This window comes from Trachurus japonicus, chromosome 15, assembly GCF_045865225.1.
Source record: "Trachurus japonicus isolate A0001 chromosome 15, Traja_1.0".
NCBI classification, from domain to species: Eukaryota; Metazoa; Chordata; class Actinopteri; order Carangiformes; family Carangidae; genus Trachurus; species Trachurus japonicus.
In genome coordinates, this window is record NC_140921.1 from 28,120,455 (window position 1) to 28,142,242 (window position 21,788).

Consider the following 21,788-nt stretch of genomic DNA (forward strand, 5'->3'; position numbering starts at 1 on the left):
CTGTTTGTGATGCTCATCTTAAAGGGATACGCCCAAAAAAAATTTTCGTGTCTTACCTCACTCCCAAGTCCATGACCAGCAGATAGACACCATCCTTTCGACTGTGCGTGCAGTAACAAGGGAGATACGGGCAGAGCTGGTGCACCGCTAATTAGCTTAGCTCAAACGCTGGAAGTGCATAGGTAGTGTTAGCCTGCCTCCACCTAAAGTCATCAGAGAAACTCTTCAGCAGCGGGCCGATCTTCATCTCAGAGCTGACAAAACTCTCCGGTAAGGCATCTTGAGCGGTCAAATGCCGGTAACGGGACAAGATCGGTCAAAACGGAGGGTTCAAGCTAAGACGGTTTATTTTGGTTCAAGCTAGCTACATCGAGGGTAGGTTAGCTTCCTATTTCAAAGTAAAAGCACAAATTCTATCGTCATGGTTTTCTGTATGTAAAGAGCAACGGGTGTTTGTGAAAGTAACTGGAAGTGCGTTGGTCACAACGGCTAGCTTGAGTAGCGCCAAATTCGTCCGAACAAAATTGTAAACAGCTGGTATTTAGACAAATTAATGACACACTGCTGATCTAAACGGCTACTTTCTCGCCTAAAAATGTTTGAAATGTCGATAAAGTGATATATACAGAGTTTAGAGCTAAAATGAAATCAGCTTCTGACTCCTGAGGCAGGCTAACACTACTTATGCACTTCCAGCGTTTGAGCTAAGCTAATTAGCGGTGCGCCAGCTCTGCCCGTATCTCCCTTGTTACTGCACACACAGTCGAAAGGATGGTGTCTATCTGCTTGTCATGGACTCGGGAGTGAGGCAAGACACGAAAAAAAAAATGTGGCCTATCCCTTTAAAACACAAGTTCCGTAGGTACGGTACCAATACAGTGGTCCGTGTCCTCACAGAGACTCCTGCAGGTTATGTACAGCCATGCATGAGCAATTAATGCAACCACAAGTCAATAAACCCAAACCATCAAGGGCCAAGGGCTGAACTGGAACCCAGGTCAGGACTAGAAACAGGATGTGAGGGTGTGTGTATTTGTTCGCAGGATACTGTATATTATGCTGTACTACTACTACCTCCAGTTTTACTGAACTGGTCTGTCTGGCACAGAACAGCACAGTAACTTAAGACAAGTGTGAGTTTAACCCTTTATGGCCATTTGGACATTTTGTTATTATGGCTATAAAATGGTCAGAAAATGCCCTAGGTCTGAAGGCTTTGCCCCCTTTTTCAGGAGTAGGCTACTTACATTTGAATGAATGATTATTGCGCATGGTAAGGAAGTATAGCAGTTGTCCATTTTCACTCCTTTCAAAATGAAATCACAGGCTTTATGGTAATTGGACAAACTATGATGGAGTTACGGTAATAATACTCTGCACATAGCAAGCATAGCGTGGACACTATTGCGGTAGATAAAGGGTTAATTATGTAAATAATGAATGTGTATAATGTGGGAGGCGATACTGGGCCATCAACAGTCAAAACAAAGGTGTTAACCCGTCTGTATGTCATTACTTTGTTCTAGGGGTGTAACGGTATATGTATTCGTCCCGTGCCGTCACGGTACGGGGGTCACGGTTCGGTGCACACAGTCACACGACGAATACGTCTGAATGAATATTAAAAAAAAAAAAAAAAAAAAAGTCGAGTCCTCATTTATATCCAGGTGGCGGTAATGAGCCTCGAAGCTGCCTGCAGCCGTCATAGCAGACGAAGAAGAGAAGTGATGAGAGAGTGAAGTTAGAGGAGGAGAGCTGTCTGCTTCATTCATGTCACTGTGGCTTCTCAATGAAACAAACGGCGGCGGCGGCGGCTCGCGACCATAATACATCCATGCTCGCGACTGGTCCACCGGACAAAGTCCGTCGGCGATGTTTCACGGATGCGCGGTGCGTCGCTAGAAACGTATCAAACACGTAGCGCATGTTCAACCCGATATGTCAATCACTGGTGCAAGTAAAAAGACTAGTTGTGTGCAACAACTTATCCCGCAGCTTTTAAGCCTCTTGACATGAACACAGACAGGTGAGGAGAAAAGGAGACCGCACACTATATATAATCAGACACATTGTCTGATGAAGGGCTGACGCCCGAAACGTGTGAGTGACATTAAACTGTCACGGGAGCTTTTAACTAGTGTGCGGTCTCCTTTTTTCCTTACCTGTGTCTTTCTTGGTGGTCCAGCACCTAGTCTTCAGTTTTTTGGGGGATGTGCGTGTAGCTGCCTAATATGTTTTATGAACACAGGCAGGACCAGAAACATCACCAAAGTAACTGCTAGTCTAATTTAACTGTGTAAACCAACATTGATGTCAGTTTATTGTTTTGTTTTTTTAATAATATTTTTTTAATAATAATAATTTAATAATTCGAATAATAGTTGCCAGTTGTCAAGTGCACGTTTTTTTTCCTCTAGAATTAATGAATGGCATTATAACACTCCTAATGCACTTGTTTTATTTTGTATTATTTTTTCTTTTAACTTTTATAACACAAGACAGATTTTAGTTTTACATTCAATTAGTGTCTGTTGTACCGAAACCGTACCGAACCGTGACCCCTGAACCGAGGTACGTACCGAACCGTGACTTTTGTGTACCGTTACACCCGCTGTATGCATACCCTTGACACTTAAAACATTCCCAGGTAGTGTGTGACTAACCTTGATGAAGATCAGACATGAGAGCATCTTTTCAATTAGAAAGTCATGTATCTCTTCTGAAGGTGACTGTACTGACTAAAAGTGCCACTGATCGGGACAAAACACCGTTCTGAAAAACTTTTTTTGAAAATTTACACTATATTGATTAGAGTTATATATTCAAGTAGATAAAGATCTGTTCTATTTAACCATGTAAAGGTGCAGGCTGGAGGTTAGAAAACATTTTTAACAAATTCACATGTTTACCTTAAGGACTTGATTTGTGTCAACTCCGTCAGACACACTAAAGGTATATAATTATATAATTATAATAGCCTAACAAGAATCTTAAGTTCTGATGTATGTTTTAATAGTGTTTAGTTACTCTGATATGCAATAAAAAGTAAGATATAAACTTAAGGTTTAATTTCACACTGTTATGAATCACAGATTTCTAAAAATTAGCATTTTCAAACTTTGTCTTTTATTTTGCCACTAGAGAAAAAAATGAATAAAACACAAGAGGATGTAGATCTGATGATCCTTTATTACTTGAACAACAAAAACTGAAGAAAGAATTATTTGTTTCCCCAAGAAATTACAAAAACATACATCTGACTGTGCTGATGAAGATCTGACGGAGCTGACGGAGTTGACAAAATTGTATTCGCATTTCTGATCAATGAGCAAAAGCTTTTTTTAAACAGATGGAAGTGACACTAAATTAAGAAATAGCAATCCCTTGTCTTACTGAACATAGTTTTAATTCAACTATAATAAACAAAACTGTAAATACACCATTTCAAACTATAACAAATTGCACTTTTCTGTACTCCGAAGCCCTTCTATAATGTCACATTATCTAGCATTTGATTGGAAAATGTGTCTGTTTTGGACAAGATGCCACAGATGACACTGTACTGCATATATTACACTAATGACGGTTGAAAAGGCAGGGTTTTGCACACTGTCCGAGTCAAAGAGACTGGATGCTGTGGCATTCTGGACACAGATCCTATGGATCATGTCTTAAAATATATCAAGACAAAATTACCACAGGTGCACTTTTGGTCTGATGGTCCAAGTAAACTTGTTTGAAAAAGCAACATTGAACTTCTTCCCTGCTCTATAAGAAGTGTGTATATTTTCAATAGTGAAAACTACACACTGCACCTTTAAAATTTTACATCAATCAATAAATCAAACATGTAGACAAGTGCTATATATAACAGATGTGCTGGAAAGTCATTCAATAATAAGCAGATAGAAAAGAGAAGAAAATTATTCAATAGGCAGACCACAGCCTTGCCGTGCTCTACAAATCACAAGTATATTGTAATATAATGTAATTGCATTCTATATAGCTGCAGATAAAACCCTAAAATAACATTCTGTTCTTTTGCTATGTTTGAAAATAGTATAATATTAGCACATTTAAGTAGTTATTGGTGGATTTGTCAACTCTGTCAGCTTACATCCGTCAGACATACTGTAAAACCTGATGGAGTTGACTCTGACGGAGTTGACGAAATAAAATACTTTCATTGAGTCCACTATTGTTTAAAAAAAGTATCATAAGGGAGAGATGGTGTTGACATGCTCCGGCTGTGACCATAGGAAAACATTGTTGTTGACATTGTTCATCTAAAATATCAAAAAATGTCAACTTTACCAGACCATGTGTGGTATTGAAGCATTTACCACAGCCAGGAGAATGAAAAGGGATCCTCAGGGGATAGCTGGCCATGCTATTGCCTGATTTAATGAGGTTTATGGAAAAATCTGACGGAGTTGACGGAAACAGAGGACACAACTTTGATGGGCAGATTTCTGCAGAAAATATTTATAGATGTTCATGGCATGCATTGTTTTATACATTTATAACCCTTATCTTTGATTTGATATAAATGTTTTCACAATTGTAGAGGTTTTTAAAGTTTTTTGGGGCTGTGACCTACTGCTGAAGACAAGAGAAATAACATGGGCCGTCTGACCACTGGTCATATAATTAAACAAATATCCCCTAAAAAAGGAATTATCTATGCTAAAACATAACATCAGTATTCCCAATTCAGTTAGATCTAACTTTGTGAGTATGTCAATCATTATTAATTTCTTTATTTTTGATATAATTAAGACTTTTCTATGTGGGACATGTTTTGTCCCGACTCTCAAGAATCAGTGAGCTATTATATCTATTATGCATTATACTCCCTCTGATGTTTTTTCTCTGGTTCCCTCCAAAATATTCTGATAACATTCAATGTTTAAATTCCAGTAATATCACACATATTAAAGAGGGGCACTTACAGACTTGCCTGTTGGCGTTCTAGAGAGGGACATCAGATGCTGCAGATGCAGATGATGCTAAACATGTGAGGTTAATGTGGTGAGGCTGAGGGTGTCATGTCTGCAACCACAGGTTTAATCAAACAGACTCAAACAGAGCAGAAGTCCTGATTGTGTGCATGTGTATTTGTATGTTTATTGCATGGATAGATGGAAAATGGATGACTAACTCTGGCATAAAAAGTGGAATCAGTTATCAAAACTGTGATGTATATGTGTGTTTTCCAAGGGATAGTGGAATTTTTGGAGTAGTCTGTGGAAGACTCTTTGAGCCCAGAGGGTCGTGGAGTTAGCATTTATGAGCAGTTGCTGGTATTTAATCTAAATGCTGCACTAATCAATATTTTAAAGGTGGTGACAAGCCCAAGTCTCAGTCTGTCTCTTCACTATGAAAAGATTCAAAAGATGTAACTGCCAGCAATGGTTCTGGAATGAAGTGCCAAGTCAAAGTAACATGAGCTCTTTAATTGTGTTTAAAGAAGGGATGAGACCAATCCCACATTTGTTTTGGCATCACAATGTGAGCAACATTTGACTAATTGTTCCACCATCCATCCTTCTGAGACATCTCAGATGTCTCACACATGAATGAAAGTCAATATACTGTACATGTTCAGGATATACTGTAGTACATAGTGTTTAAAGTTGCTCAAAGTCACGAGCAAATATACTATGTTCAACTTTTATAGTCTAGCAAGCTTTTTGTGGAATTCATTGAGTTGTAGATGTGAGTCAGATTTGAAGTCTGAAATAGGATTAAAAATGTGGAGATATAGTGTATATATATATATATATATATATATATATATATACACTATATCTCCACATTTTTAATCCTATATATACATATATATATATATATATATATTTTTTTTTTTTTTTTTTTTTTTTTTTTAATAAAAATTATCATAAGCTTGGCTGAATGAAGATCTTCAGAAAATGTCATAGAACCTGCATGGACCTGTGGTTTAGGAGGGGAGAAAATTGTTTTATAAAAAATTCAGAATACCATTAAACACATCATGGTGGAATTTTATGGTCCATCAGCAGAACGTAAAAGTTCAAGTCAATCTGACTTGCAGGTCTTGTGATTATGAAACTTGAAACTTGATATGAAGCTTGATCTTTCTGAATTAACTAGCTGAAGTGACTGCTTAAGTCTGCTCATCGCTGTGTATGGTTTTTCTCGTCTCGTCCAAGGGGGCAGTTGTCGGTCTGAGAAGTGAAGCTCACTTCCGCGTTCAAAAAACTGCAATCCCCTCTTCTTCCTCTGGGGGCTGGTGTCAGAAGGGAGCATTCCCCATAGACCCCCATGTTAAAATCGCCGACTTTACATCCTCAGTAAACATGTTAAAAGCCTGGTGTCAGAACGTTTTTTCGTCTCAATCGATAGTTTCTACCCCCGCACACACTCTGAGGGGGGTGAATTTTTTTTTAACTCTACCGTTTTACTGTTATAAGGTTAAAACTCTGGCCAATTAGGGCGCGGAAACGTTGAGTGACAGGTCCGAGCAGCTCCGTGGACAGGCTGCTTCGAGGCCAGTGGGCGGGTTCTCGGCCGGCCAATCCAACATGGCGCTGTTCAGGCCGCCATATTTGAGTCACAAAAACGACTCCCCAAAACCAATGGGTGACGTCACGGACGCTACGTCCATTCTTTTTACAGTCTATGGTCTCGTCTTGTCTGTAGGATTATTGCTCACATCGTTCTGGATATTCTTAAATAAAAAGCCAAATCTGCCATTTTGGATTTTGTGCATTAATATTCATTCCACACAACACATTTTGAGGTCTTTAGGATGCACAAAAATAATACTCACAAAACTTGATATTGTAACTATTTCAATTAGATATTACCAATTGAACACGATTGGGGTATTAACATAGCTCTAATAGTATGAATTAGTGTCTGGGGTGCTTGAAACTTACAAAACTTTGCACAAGCCATGGGTTTACGTAACTTGATGTCTGACATAGATCAGGGGTAAAGCTGTTCAAGATTTTAAAGGGATAGTTCAACATTTTGGAAAATTTGCCTATAATCCCTAGTCATAGAGGCTCATTAACTTTAATCATCGGTGCATGTTGTTTTAAAATCTGCGGGGCAGAGACGCGAGCTGCTTAGTGAACACAATGGAGGTGAACGGTACAGGTCCCCTGTCCCTCATTGAACAAATCAAATCAAATATACAATCCAATAACTCCAAAACGCTCTCGTGGAGAAATTGTGACCTGCATATTCACCACGCTATGAAATAATAATGTATAATTATGTAACATTATGACACATGAAGCAAATACTTGCGCTTTTGAAAGCCCTCCACCAAGCAGCCATGTCTGGAATGTAGTTTCAGCTATGCATTTGCCTCGAAAACAACTGCGTCTCGTAATGTTACATGATTATGGCAATAGGCAAATTTGCCAAAATGTTGAACTATCCCTTTAGCAAAGAGGCATTCACAGTTTCACTTAAAAGTAAATTATGAGGGATGTATTGCACTTAGATGTAGAAAGAATGCATGGGAGCATTGGAGTGGTACCGTAAATCCAACAGGAAGTCTGTGATTTTGAATTTAGCAATTCAGCTCTGAATGCCTTTTTCACTCTTATGTTGATAAAAGTGCTACTGCAGTAGGCTATACAAGAGTTATGTAAGTGAACATTTCCAAGAAGATTGTGCAGACATGATAAAGACAGACATAATGTTTTTCTAATCAAAGTAAACCTTACATGCATGTTTTCATATTACCATGAAACACAGGAAACTTATGTCATTTGATTTTTTAAGCTAGTGAATTGAACAATACATTAACATGTCCAGTCAGCTGCCACAAATATCAGGTGCATAGAATTTCACCAAATTTAGTGAATATGTTCTTAGGTATAGCAAATGTATTTTCATTCTTAGCAGAGAACTTAACATTGTACTGTAACGACAGGCCAACACAAGACAAAACCTCTGTGAACTGAAGATAAAGAGCCACCAGAGCAGAGCTGCGTCTAAATATTGTCCTAACAGGATATGAAGGAGAAGTGTGAGTGCTCCAACATTACAAGCTTTCACCTCAAAGCCAGTATTTAGTGTCTCAGCTGGGCACTCAGATGTGCTGTAATTGAGTCCCATTACTGGCTCCTATGTCACCTTCCCTCCTGACAGAGGACGGTACAAGCCAAGTCAAGCATGTCTACAGAGGATCACAGCCGCTCCGACGTGCCTGGCAGCTTTCAGCCTTGTCTCCATATGCTGTGATTCCTAACAATCAGAATTGGCAAGAATGTCAGAATTTAAAAAAGAAAATACTGTTTTTATCAGTGTTGGTGCTCAGGTCATCAACATCTTCCAGTCCACACACATCCTGCTGGCCCACTGTGTTCAAACTGAAGTGGGATTTCTCTTTTTGTCTCCTTTTAGAATTGGATACCAACTTCCCATATTTGTTGGTTTCTGCATCATGTTCCTCTCCACCATCAGTAAGTTCCAGCTGAGCCTACTTCACTATCACAAATACAGAAAGCTTTCAGCCCTTGTGACGTTTCTTTGTTTATATTGATGTTGTTCTCACTGTTGTGAAGTGTTCGCCTTTTCATCGAGCTACGCTCTGCTGTTTCTGGCCAGATCACTTCAAGGTGTGGGCTCCTCCTGCTCCTCTGTGGCGGGTAAGACCTCCCCCTGTCTCTTTCCACCATACAAGACATTAAAGGAATAGTTCAACATTTTGGCAAATTGGCCCATTGTCATAATCCCTATAGTTTTAGGAGTAGGTTCATTACCTTTAATATTCGGTGCAAGCTCATTTTAGAACGGTGGAGCAGAGCCATGAGCTGGTCAACGGAGGCTCATGGAATTTCTTGGTTTCCCTCATCAAACTCATCAAATACACAATCCAACAACTCCAAAACGCTCTCATGGACAAGTTGTGACCTGCACATTCACCGCGCTATGAGATGATAATAATGGAACGTTACAAGACAGAGTTGTTTTACAGACAAATGCAGAGACTGCTTGCCAAAAAACTGCCCCAGACAGGAACGCGCATCAGCAGTTTTGCATGAATTTACCTCGAAAACAACTCTGTCTTGTAACGTTCTGTTATTATCTCATAGTGTGGTGAATGTGCAGGTCACAACTTGTCCATGAGAGCGTTTTGGAGTTGTTGGATTGTGTATTTGATGAGCTTGATGAGGGAAACCAAGAAATTCCTTGAGCCCCTTGAGTGTAGCTCTGAGCAGCTCACGGCTCTGCTCCGCCGTTCTAAAAATAGCTTGCACCAACAATTAAAGGTAACGAACCTACTCCTAAAACTATAAGGATTATGGCAATGGGCCGATTTGCCAAAATGTTGAACTATTCCTTTAAAGCAGTACTAAAGAACTTTCAGTTTTGGTTGAGTTTGGCGGTGCCTGTGGACCAAAGCGGTAGTGTTTTGCCTGAAGAAAGACTCCATTTCCCATGAACACTAGCGTGAAGCCCTGTAAATATCCTGCATTAAAATTAACAGAAGACATCAAAACTAAGTTTCTGTTTCCAGTGGATCATTTCAAAGTGAAAACACAAACATAATCCATTGCTAAAGTGCCGTTTTGCCTGTTCCCTCCTTGTTGTGACTCGCAAAAGTGAAAGTGAAACTTAAGTGAGAGCAGGGTTCCTACCATGCTCCTCAAAGCTGCTTAGTGCCAGAGAAAGAGATACAGACCCCCTCAGACCACGACAGAGGTGTCATTCAACTTGTTGTAAGTCAATGTATCATCACAAAAGTTATGAAAATATTTTATGAAGGTTGAAAAGTTCCTTAGTGTTGGTTTAACAAAGATCCACTGCAATTAGTGAATAAATATTTGCTTTTATATGACTGTTAAAGGTAATGCCGTACTACACTGTATACGTAGATTGTACATCCACTGTTTTCTGCTCTTACCTCACACTGTCTTATTGTACAGCTCCTATAGTGTCACAGCTCTGTAACTGCTGTGGTGTTTGTGATCCATCATCTGTACATGCGTGTGGTTTCAGGCATGGGAATGCTCGCTAGTGTGTATACAAATGATGAGGAGAGAGGTCACGCCATCGGCATCGCCCTGGGAGGTCTGGCTCTAGGAGTGTTAGGTAGGTGTGTGGTTCAACCATGCTTGAAGAGGTGACACACCTCTTCAGCTCTTCGAGCATGATCCAACCTTATCCAAGGTTCTCTGGACGAAAACATAATTGTTTGTCCAAACAAAGGAATGATTCACAGGATCCACATCTGCTCACATCTGTCCATGGTTAATTAAATGCTACCTTTTGAGTTGAATACTGTAGCTAACAAAATTGAAAAAACATCATTCTACAACTATTCAGTGTAAGATAATGAAAGGAGTGCAACTAATTTCTGCATAATTCAGGCAGCTCTTTCAATTGTGGATACAAATTGAAAGTAATAGGGCACTGAGAACATGTGGCAGCAAGTCCTCATAGATCATTGCCATTGTTTTCTATCAACCACAAGCAGAGTTCATGGCCAATGGCCATGGCCTTTATTTCTTTCTTTTTTCAGAACATAACAAGGGGGCGGCAGTGGCTCAGGTGGTAGAGCGGGTCGTCCAATGATCAGAGGGTTGGCGGTTCGAATCCCGCTCTGTCCTGGTTGCTGCCGTAGTGTCCTTGGGCAAGACACCTTACCCACCTTGCTCCTGATGGGTTGTGGTTCGCGCCTTGCATGGCAGCTTGGCGCCGTCAGTGTGTGAATGTGTGTGTGAATGGGTGAATGTGATGTACTGTAAAGCGCTTTGGGTATCGTTACAGGTATAGTAAAGCGCTATATAAATACAGGCCATTTACCATTTACATACAGAAACACTCCGAACAGAATCCCCATCTCCCACCCCAATAAGTGAATAAATAAATAATGATTAAATCTATGATTTAGGTATATCATAAAAGAATACATATGTAATAAGAGAAAGAGAATGTTACAAATTTACAGATTTTATTAGCTATTAAATTCATAGAATTTGCAGTAAACCTCTTTATGAACCTCTTTATGTTTTTTTTTTCCAATTTCAAATAAAATGAAATAGTCCTGATCCATAGTGTGTGGGATTGAGGGATGGCGTCTTTCCATCTCAGAAGGATTAAGCGGCAAGCAAGGAGTGAACAGAGAGCCAGAAAGTCACACTGGGAATTGTTCAAACTGTAAACAACAGAAGGTATTCCAAAGAATGATGGGGCAGGGGGCTATAAACACCTCAAGGACCTCAGAGAGCGTTTTAAACTCAGGTCTAGTAAATTGTCAGCTTGGAGCAGCTCCAAAATGTGTGTAAATATGATTTTTCATTTTACAATGATTGCAAGCTGGATCTATGTCTGGGAATCTCTCTGTTAACTTCTCTTTGGTCCAGTGACCCTGATGCAATATTTTTGCGCCGTAGTAGTCAGTGCCCTGCACAGATGGAAGGATGGACTCTTTTTAATATTGCATAGTTTTTTCTTCAGTCTTTCTACAAACCCTGCGTACTGAGACACCTGCTCATTCAGGGACTTGAGTCCAAAAGAGTGCATTGAATGCACAGATTGGAATGTGCTGCTGGAGTCACAAGATTATAATAACAACAACTGAATGGTTGATTGTACTACAGACTACATTAACTCCTGTGTGGGCTCTGCATTACCAACATGGCCGCGTTTCCCAGATTCGTTAAGAAGCTCTTAAGTGCTAAGATCTTCTTAGGAGCGCTCTTAAGGACGCTGTGAAAGAAGAACGTGTTTCCCAGAGTCGCTCTTAGCTTAAGAAGATCTTTCACTAAGAAGGAAATGTAAGATCGAGCTGACCCACTCTTACGAGTCTTCTTAGCGACCAACGCTCACTTTTTCAAGGCAAATCAATATCACACTAAGCAAGATATTTAAACAGTGCACATCGTATGTTTAAAACATATTAAATTATGTGCCGAAATAAAAAATAAAGAGATAAAAAATAAAATAAGAACAATAATAACCTAAATATGAGGAATAACATGTGCTCTGCACATCAGGCACACAAATAAAATTAATCATCATGACTATCATTTATCATAATTTTCCCGCACACATCCGCGTCCCATATCTGCATGAACATCAAAAACAACCGTTCTTAAATCAACCCCTAGTCGCTGTTGCATCGTGTTTTTATGCAGTGGGCAGCTTCTTGGTGTGGTGGGGGCATCGCAAGCAAGGGTCAGTGTCACGGAGTGTGGCAGCCGTGACACCGATCCTCCCGTGCCATGTTATAGGCTACTGGCACCAAAAAGACTGTCACACATTACACAAACACTCCATTGCCTAAATATATATGTATATACATATGTATAGCATTGATCATTCAATGATGATGAGAAAAGAAAAACATGTTGACCACCAAAATAATTCTCTATTGGGTGCATTCGAACCCAGTCCACAACAATGCTTCAAATTGCAGTGGGGATACTCTATCAAGTGAGCTATTTGCTACCTTTGCGTTACTGAATTATTGTGTTTTCATCCTTGCTAGAGTTGTCTGGCTGTAAACCAGCCAGCCCCTGCGCACGTTTTTATTTTTTATTTTCACACACATCAATCACATGGTCACGCAGCCGTCTCGGCCGCATCATTACGCGGCTGTGCCGTGTCATCTACGGCCAGTCCGTCGCTGCCCATGACCAATGCAGCAACAACAGCTGAGAAGTTTCTAATCAGGCCCGCGGACACCGGAACCTGTGTTAACCCCATGTTTGACAAGTGGAAATCCCATTTTCGGTTTATTTATCGCTCATCGGTTCGGCTGCGCTTGTCACTGTGTGTGACTTATGCGCTTATTAAGTGGCGGGTGATATAATAAATTATTATTATTATTAATAATCGATTTGCCTGGCATCGATTGATTCAGTTTCAGTACTGTGGTGGTGGACAGCTCCTGTTAAGAGCTTCTTAAGAAGCTTCTTTGGCGTGATCTTAAGGTTCTCCTAAGAAGGCAGTTAAGAACGCATCTGGGAAACACCCGTATCTTAGCACTCCTTCTTAGCCGAACCCTTCTTAAGAGCCTTCTTACGTCCTTAAGCAAGATCGAATCTGGGACTGTACACTTGTTTCCAGACAACAAAATCTGGATCAGCAGTAACCTCAAGATCTGTCTTAACCAGGACAGGGAGGTCTAAGATCAGGTCTTTGCATTATGTTCTTTGATTTCTCAAGCGTATTAAACACCATCCAGTCTCCCATTCACAAGCTCAAAGGGATGAAGAAGGTGGATCTGCTTCATGTTCTGGATTGTGGATTACTTGACAAGATGGCTGCAGTACACCAGGCTGGGTAACTGTGTCTCAGGGACAGTGATGAGCAGCACTGGGGTCTCTTGAAGATCAAATCAGATTAAAAAAAAAAAATTATGTACATACAAAAGAAAGAATATGATACACATGAACAGTTTAAACATGAAGGGGAACCCCAAAGAAGCAAGAATGCTTATAGATAGGGGACCCAAGACACTGACAGCATCCTCTTCTAACTCTGTTCCTGTTCACTGTGTAATAATACAACACTGAGTCTTGTCACATCCCTCCACAGCTATGGTGGTGTGTATCAGGACACCTGACAATGCCTTCAGTTAACGTCACAACAGCTGCCTCCTCCTGAACACCTCCACAACAAACACCAACAACTGCAATAAAATGTTCACAAATATAATATCAGTCAGTGGTCAGTGAACAGTTTTCTGCTGCAGTCTGCCAGGCAGCAGGTCTGATATGAACAATGAGACTGGACAAACTGTTTAAAGGGATACAGTAGCTCAACTATTTGCAACAATTTGCCCATTACACTGTATGCTCCCAAAGTATTCAATAATTTAGGACTACATAATAAAAAAAAGAGACAATGACAACATTTCGAGCGTTTAGCTCTTCGTCAGGTCAATTCGTTAAGTCATTGACCAATGACCAATGGTCAGTGATTTGACAAACTGACCTGACTCGAAAAAATGTAGCATAGTTAAATCCTGCATTGTTCCTCTTTAAAGAAGCTGGGCCTGTGATCGGCAGAAGGCTGGACTCACTCAAGACTCACGCAATTTGAGATGCAGGACATCTTAGACAACACCAGCCACCCTCCACAGCCTTGCTGTAGTTATGTAATTTATTATTGGTAATGGGCCAATCAGTTGCAGACTCCCGGAGGATCGTCAGCCCCACATCTCACATAGGGATGGGTTAAATGCAGAGAAAGAATCTCTCTGAAGAATAAAGTACCTTTACCTTATCTCTGGAACACATGAAAATATTTCTTCTATAGCTGTTCCACAGAGCTGTGGCACCCTGAGCTGTCTTCTAACAGAGAGGGGTGTGAGGACGGCAGCTAACATCTCCACCACTGACCAGTTTGTCTTCCACAGTTGGACCTCCGTTCGGCAGCGTGATGTACGAGTTTGTCGGGAAGACTGCTCCTTTCCTTATCCTGGCATTCCTGGCTGTGTTCGATGGAGGTAAAGTTACAAAGTTTATCACATGTATAACAAGGAGATGTTTTGTAGAATGAAGGTGAGAGCTTAATGTTGCCTCTTGCTGCACCCACAGCATCTTCTTTGCTGCTCCCATATTTCATGTTTGTAGTGGGTCTAGTGCAAATGCTTGTTTCTTAGCATACAGCAGCAACTTCCTATGTCATAGTGATATGTCTCACTAAAAGTCTGGAAAACTCTGCCTATGTTTGGGACTCCTCGGGTCAGCGCACTAGCCTGAGCAGCTCAGCACAGCACAGATCTGAAAGTCCCATTACACTGAGTTTGACTTTGTGTGTGTGTATGTGTCTTGTCAGCTCTGCAGCTGTTTGTTCTTCAGCCAACCAAGGTCGAACCAGAGGTGAGTTTGTTAATCATTATGACTAATTTCCTGAAGGTTTCTTCTCTCTTCATTAAGATGGCATTTACAGCTGCAGAACATTTTAAAGACTCTATAATGGCCTTTTTTCTTAATTAGACTTTAAAGCAGAAGTAAGTGGTCCGGTCGTTTTCGCTAATGCTGCGTTCCAGGCAGGCTTTTGAAATCGTAAATTACAGCTTCAAGTCACAATTTACGACTTTGTAGCGTTCCAGGCAACCCACTCGTGTTTTTCCGACCTGTTTTACCGGTGAAAGTCACTATAACGGCCACTCGTAACTTCCGACCGGTGAACTCGTACCAGATCGAACTGGTACCACTTCACGGTCGGAAAAATACGAGTTTCCTTGAACGCACCATAACAGTCCTCGTCGCTACGTCGCCACATTCACGGCGTTCCTTGGCTGCACACACAGCCCTGCATGCCGTTCTCTCTCCTCATTGGATAAAAACTGTAGGATACGATAAATGTTTTCTCTTCGGCTCAGAGCAGAGCAGAGGGACTGAGAGACCCGTGTTTCACTCCAAACACTCTATGTAAGTGATTGCTGTCGGAAGATATAACTATTTAAGACTTATATTAACACAAATATATCACTTACTTCTGCTTTAAATAGAGGAAGTATGGAAAGAAAACGTTCATCCAAGAAAACAACACTCACACAATGAAAGAGATTGGATCCAAACTTCAGTTCATTTGAAAACAAAATGACTGACTTTAGACTGCATTAACAGAACCAGAATTACAGCAACAAAAGAAATAGTTATTCATGGACATAATCCTTCATCAAACCAGTGACTAGTTATTTTCTTTGACTGTTGAGTTAATGGGCATCATTATCTACTGTATGGCTGCAGGGTATTTGAAATGTAGTCTGTGCATACAGTTTGTATATGTAAATATGTACGTAAGCTGAATTTTCATATATGAAATACCTGTCCATACAGTAGCATAAGATGGTAATGTTGGGCCTCAGTGGAGGATATTATGACACACATGCACAGACATACACACACAGATATGCACACAGAATTGTATACACATGGTTGCCCATAAAGTTGGAATAATTGTGTTTTCAGATGCATTCCTCTTTTTATTCCTATTATAAAGGTTAATCATGGTTGAATTTTTACAGTGATATGTTTAGAAGAGATTGGTCAATAAGGTCTTGAGAAGATACACTTTATCTATCAAGACCAAATCACATTGTCATAATCATTTCATGAGAATATTGTATTCCAACTTTAAAGGCAACAGTGTATAAAGCACCAACCATGTATTTGGTTATACACTTGGAAAAGACAAGACAAAGCAAAAATCATTTTTAGAATTAGCGACTGATGCACTATTTTGAATCATCTTTACCACATTCATGCTAGAGGTCAATATACAGAATGGCCCCATGTGTACATATGAGATAAATAACATGTGTTACATTTTTAAAATTAGATATACCTTTTGGTAATTGGAAATACATTCTTATATTTACATACATACAGTTCGTACAAACATGTATTTTTACATACATACTGTAGGCCTGTATGCTTATACTGAACCGATATACTATATCCACCTACAACCAGTCAGTTTATCTTATAAACAGTAGGGTCCAAAAGTCAAAGATTCCCACAATGTGAAGTGAGACATACAGTAATGAGACATTACTAAGAATAAGACCTGTCTGCCTTTACTCGTTTGATGTTGATGATTTGGCGTGTGAATATTGTTTCATAATCTGTAATCCAGTTTACTCTGTTGTAAATGTATGGGGATGTTATCTTACAGAGAATGAATAGCAGCTCACAGATGGTGCAGTGAGCTCATTAGACACAAGTCCATCAGCAGAGAGATAAAGACCACTGTGATTCCTGTTTTCAGGATGACATGTGATCTAATTTATTAGCGGAGATAACAACCAAACACAACTGCTAATGGAAACTGGGCCAACAGGAGAATCTCTCCCTGGTCATTAGCAGATTCCTTCACCTTTTCACCATCCATCTCTGGCATGTCCGGCAGCATGCTTAATGAACAAACAAGGTATGTCAGGCACACAGCGCTATTCTGTCTATACAGTACACAGGAAATCACATTTATTGCTTTCACAGGTGACACAGACACGTGGCCCTACGTTACAATCGGCGCAAAGAGGAGAGCAAGTGTGTTTGCTAGAATCAGACTGTGCTTTCTCTGTACACCCATGCATCTTAAAATTAGGTGGGTAATAGTTTGCACATTGAAGTAAATACACAACTGACCACAACTGACCAACAAAACCAGGTCTTAAGTCAGTAGCCCGTGTCAGTGTAGCTCTATAATGTTTCTAACATGGCGATCTGTGCTGCTACGTCACTGTGGAGCTGTAATCAGCTCATTGATCTGCTTGGCTCCTATTTGCCCCTGCTGTTGGCCGTTGGCACTGTGCAATTTTAGCCAGTTTTTGACCCAGTCTTTGAGCTCAGCTGCATGAGACATTTTAGAATTTCACCTTTGCAGGGTGTCATCTGTTGTGCAGTGGGATATCAAGGACCAATCATCTGCTCCTGAACGGCCGTCAGATGAATTTCTGATGTCAGAGCTATCAAACTAGAAAATGAAGTTTTAGCGATGGTTGTGTTTGAGTCATGTGACTTGATGTAGCTGGTTAATGGCTTAACACCAGCTCATACTTGTGCTGATCTTGTGTTGATCTGGGTGAAAACCCTTTGTTTGTCACAGAGTTTATTTTCTGCAGCACTGTTTAAGCTGTATCTGTTTTTGTGCCTTACCTCCACAGAGTCAGAAGGGGACACCATTGCTGACCCTAATGAAAGATCCATATATTCTGATTGCAGCTGGTAAGAAATGACAACAGCTCAGTAGATGTGTGGTAACCTCAGTCTGGAGAAACATCTGGGGTTACTGCCTTTTTTATGGTGCTGGGAAAAGAAAGGGAAGAGAATTAACTTAGATCTGTGCTCATTTGTTTGTTGTTAATTGACCACTTGGACCTAGATTTACAGGGAAACTCGGAGCTAAGAGGAGTAGTAATCTTCTGCAGTGACAGTCGGGCGGCAACCACCATTCCAATATCCCACCAGTCCAACATTGGCCTCTAAATGTCTAAATGGCAACACTTAATTTTCTATCAAATGTCCCATCATTCCAACATGCCTCCTATGGTCGGAATGACGGTATTTTTTTCTTTTTTAAAACATCCCGCCTTTCCGACAATTCCTTTAATAGCATATTTTTTTACCCAAAATATTTTGTATTGGTTGGGCTTAGGCAATGATGAAAGGAGTTGGTTAAGTTTAGTAAAAAGACCAGATAGAGGCTAGGAATGGTGGGACGATGGCATGTCGGAATCACGGTATGTCTAAATTAGGGTTCCTACACATTTGAAATTTCAAAATTCCATACATTTTCCAGGCCCTAATTTCCAGACTTCTCGGTAATTGCTCATCTAATTACTCAATTGTGACATTTGAGTTATTAGATGTGTATCATCTAAGTAAATTATGCAATGCATCGTTTGTTTTCATTATTCAGAATTTTTATATCACCAAAACATTTCCAGGAGTTTGTAGCCAATAGCACATAGAAAATAATTAAGCCAAATAACTTTACATAAGTGAAGTTCAAGATAAATATATTATTTCCATATAATAGTTTCCATTTTCCATACTTTTCCAGATCTGGAAATTGTGGTATGTTGGAGTGGTGGGATGTCGGAATGGTGACAGTCAAGAATGGAGAGTGAAATTTTACAATACAAGCAAGTCAAGTAAAGTCCACCCGCAAGCAAGGCTTATCAGACTTGACAACAAGCTTAGTCTAATTTCAACTCTGCTGGAGCTTACAACTGTGGTGCACCATAGATACTGTGCATAAGCCTTTTATCACAAGTAGGAAACAATCCCAATGTTAGATTTTATGTAGGTGGATGGGGTTTGAACAGTAGCACACAACTGACACTGTGTTGACTTAATTTCACAGGTGCCATATGTTTTGGAAACATGGCCATAGCCATGATGGAGCCAACGCTGCCAATCTGGATGATGGAGACCATGTGTGCCAGGAAGTGGCAGCTAGGTATTTACAACATACTGTTCACTTCACTAGAACGTGTCGTAACACAGAAAATACAACATGCACACAGAATGTTGTTACAGTGCCTGATTGTTCACAGAATGTACACCCTCAAACATTCAGATAGCTCTACCTGCTGAAGGCCCCATTCATTTAATTGCAGTTGTTAGATTTCATCAATGAGACGAACATTAATCTCCTAAAAATAATTTAATCAGCCAGCAGTAAACCTCTAAAAGCGTGCGGATAAGTTACTTGGTGCAGGCACAGAAACAGCCTGTTCTCAGTAGAGCTCATTTGAGTGACTTTTAGACAGCTGAAATTCAGGACCACGGATCAGTTTGAGGCAATACATTTCGAATACAGTGTAAAAGTTGGACGTCTGACAGCTGTGTGAAATTGATTAAAAAGAGTATAATATGGGATCTTTAATGTTAACTCTTGTTTCAACTCTTCTATAGCATATCCAGCTAGCTCTGGGCTCACTGAATGTGAGCAATGATGGTTCACTGTAAAGAAGCACAGCCTAGTATATTTTAACCTCCTGCAAGGACAGATTATGTTTGTAGATGGACCCACACAATGGGAATTTAGCATTGCCCTTTGGATCATAACAGAAAATACACACCAGTTTACAGTAGGCTACTGACTGGTTTATCCAGATCAGCAGGATCACCTCCAGCAGTGAATCACTTGATTGTGTTTGAAGCCGAAATTCAATAATCAAAAGTGAAAAGCTAATGATAGGCAGGTCCATCATGGTCACGTGACTTCTAGGTTACTACCACTAAACCACAGTGACCACAGTATTTCATAATCATCCAGCAAAAGGTTTTAGGACCCATTCCTGCAGCACCAGCTCCTGGCACCGACACACAGCAGCTTGAATCACATTTGGTTTGCAATTAAATCATTTGGCTGATACTCATTCTCTCATTCTGTTGTTTGACAAAAGAACAGATATATTTTGAAGGTTTTGAAGTTCACAGTGAGCTGCTCTAATGTTGCCATCTTGCCAGTAGCTACCTGAGAACAAAGAGCTCATGGCTTATCACAGCTAATCCAAAACTGGGCAAAGAGGAAGGTGTGTGTGGAGCCGAGCCGAGACTTTGGTGCATGTCAGCCTGTGGCAAGTGTTCACTCACCCACCTGTCAGTTAAAGCCACACACCATCAATTATACATAACTTTAAAGTAACATTGCAGAGTTTTTCGGCCTTAAAATAATGTTTCCAGACTCATTGCAGTGATAGAAAAATGGTTAATAGGATGAATGGTGCTGCCGTCACAGCCTGAGCGGGGTCGCGTCGGCTGAAACTGCACTCTGTAACTTCCCTGCACGGGTACGAAACACCGCCCCCCCCTCCGTCTCTCTCCGACGCAGAGGGTAAAAGCGAAACTTACGGTTCTCCTCCGGTCGTCGTCGCCGCCGCCGCCCCCCCGCCACCCCACACACCCCCTCCCCCCCTCCCCCGACCACCCGCCACACAGTCTCCTTGCAAACATGTGGGAAATACTGTCGTTTATTAATGGGAATAGACGCTGGATGCGCTGGCTGATAAGTTTCGTTTTCGTTTTTCCCCCCAGACTATAGCGCTTCTCAACCAGATGGTGGGAGCACTGAGCTGAAACTCCGCAATGTTGCTTTAAGTCTTAATTAAAGGCATAGTTCAACATTTTGGCAAATTGGCCCATTGCCATAATCCCTATAGTTTTAGGAGTAGGTTTGTTACCTTTAATTGTCGGTGCAAGCTGATTTTAGAACAGCGGAGCAGAGCCGTGAGCTGCTCAGAGCTACGCTACCAAGGCTAATGGAATTTCTTGGTTTCCCTCATCAAATACACAATCCAACAACTCCAAAACGCTCTCGTGGACAAGTTGTGACCTGCACATTCACCACGATATGAGATAATAGTGGAACATTACAAGACAGAGTTGTTTTCGAGGTAAATTCATGCAAAACCGCTGATGCACGTTCCTGTCGGGGGCAGTTTTTCAGCAAGCAGTCTCTGCATTTACCTCGAAAACAACTCTGTCTCGTAACGTTCTGTTATTATCTCATAGCGTGGTGAATGTGCAGGTCACAACTTGTCCACAAGAGCATTTTGGAGTTGTTGGATTGTGTATTTGATGAGTTTGATGAGGGAAACCAAGAAATTTCAATGAGCTTCCGTAAGCGTAGCTCTGAGCAGCTCACAGCTCTGCTCCGCCGTTCTAAAAACAGCTTTCACTGACAATTAAAGGTAACGAACCTACTGCTAAAACTATAGGGACAATGGCAATGGGCCAATTTGCCAAAATGTTGAACTATGCCTTTAAACAAACGAGTTATATAAAAATGACCTCCTGTCAGCCTCAGAGATTGGTTGGTCATCACAAGAAGACAAAGGTGGACAGGCCATCTGCTATACCTGGCACTATGTCACTAGGCTGATGCATGTGTGGGCCGGTCAGCAGGTTGGTGTTTTGTTTTTTTCAGCCACACAAGTGTTTGTAGAGTTGTTATTCACTGATGGGCTATCAATCACCCAGTTACTGGGTGAGGTGGGATGGTGATACTCGAGCCAGGTGACTGCTGAAAACATAGGCTGCAAGAGAGTTGTACTAGCTGGTGGTGTCAGACAGTTGTGTGGTTGGCTGGTCTGAGCCAGTAATGCCAAGGCTGTTTTTTTTGTCTTTGTTTTTTTTTTCGGGCATAGGCACTGCTCTGCCATGGTGCCATATCAGCAACTTTCAGCACTTCCGCAAATTTTACTCAGGGCTGTGAGAGGACTTCCATGTACAGAGCATGGAGCAGTGAGCACTTTTAGATAATCATCTCAAGTGGTAGACTTCCCTGTCTCTACCATCCATTCTACATAC

The 21,788-nt window shown here is 40.8% G+C and overlaps 1 protein-coding gene across 1 annotated transcript in view; it reads left to right on the top strand.

Annotated features, from left to right (window-relative positions):
- Positions 1–21,788, top strand: part of slc18a2 (solute carrier family 18 member 2) — a 33,182-nt gene that overhangs the window by 3,324 nt on the left and 8,070 nt on the right. The window contains exons 3-9 of the mRNA XM_085800862.1: positions 8,404–8,462; positions 8,565–8,648; positions 10,003–10,095; positions 14,372–14,461; positions 14,794–14,837; positions 17,633–17,693; positions 18,835–18,930. Of these exons, the coding sequence (XP_085656988.1) occupies positions 8,404–8,462; positions 8,565–8,648; positions 10,003–10,095; positions 14,372–14,461; positions 14,794–14,837; positions 17,633–17,693; positions 18,835–18,930 (527 nt within the window). The remainder of the gene's footprint in view (positions 1–8,403; positions 8,463–8,564; positions 8,649–10,002; positions 10,096–14,371; positions 14,462–14,793; positions 14,838–17,632; positions 17,694–18,834; positions 18,931–21,788) is intronic.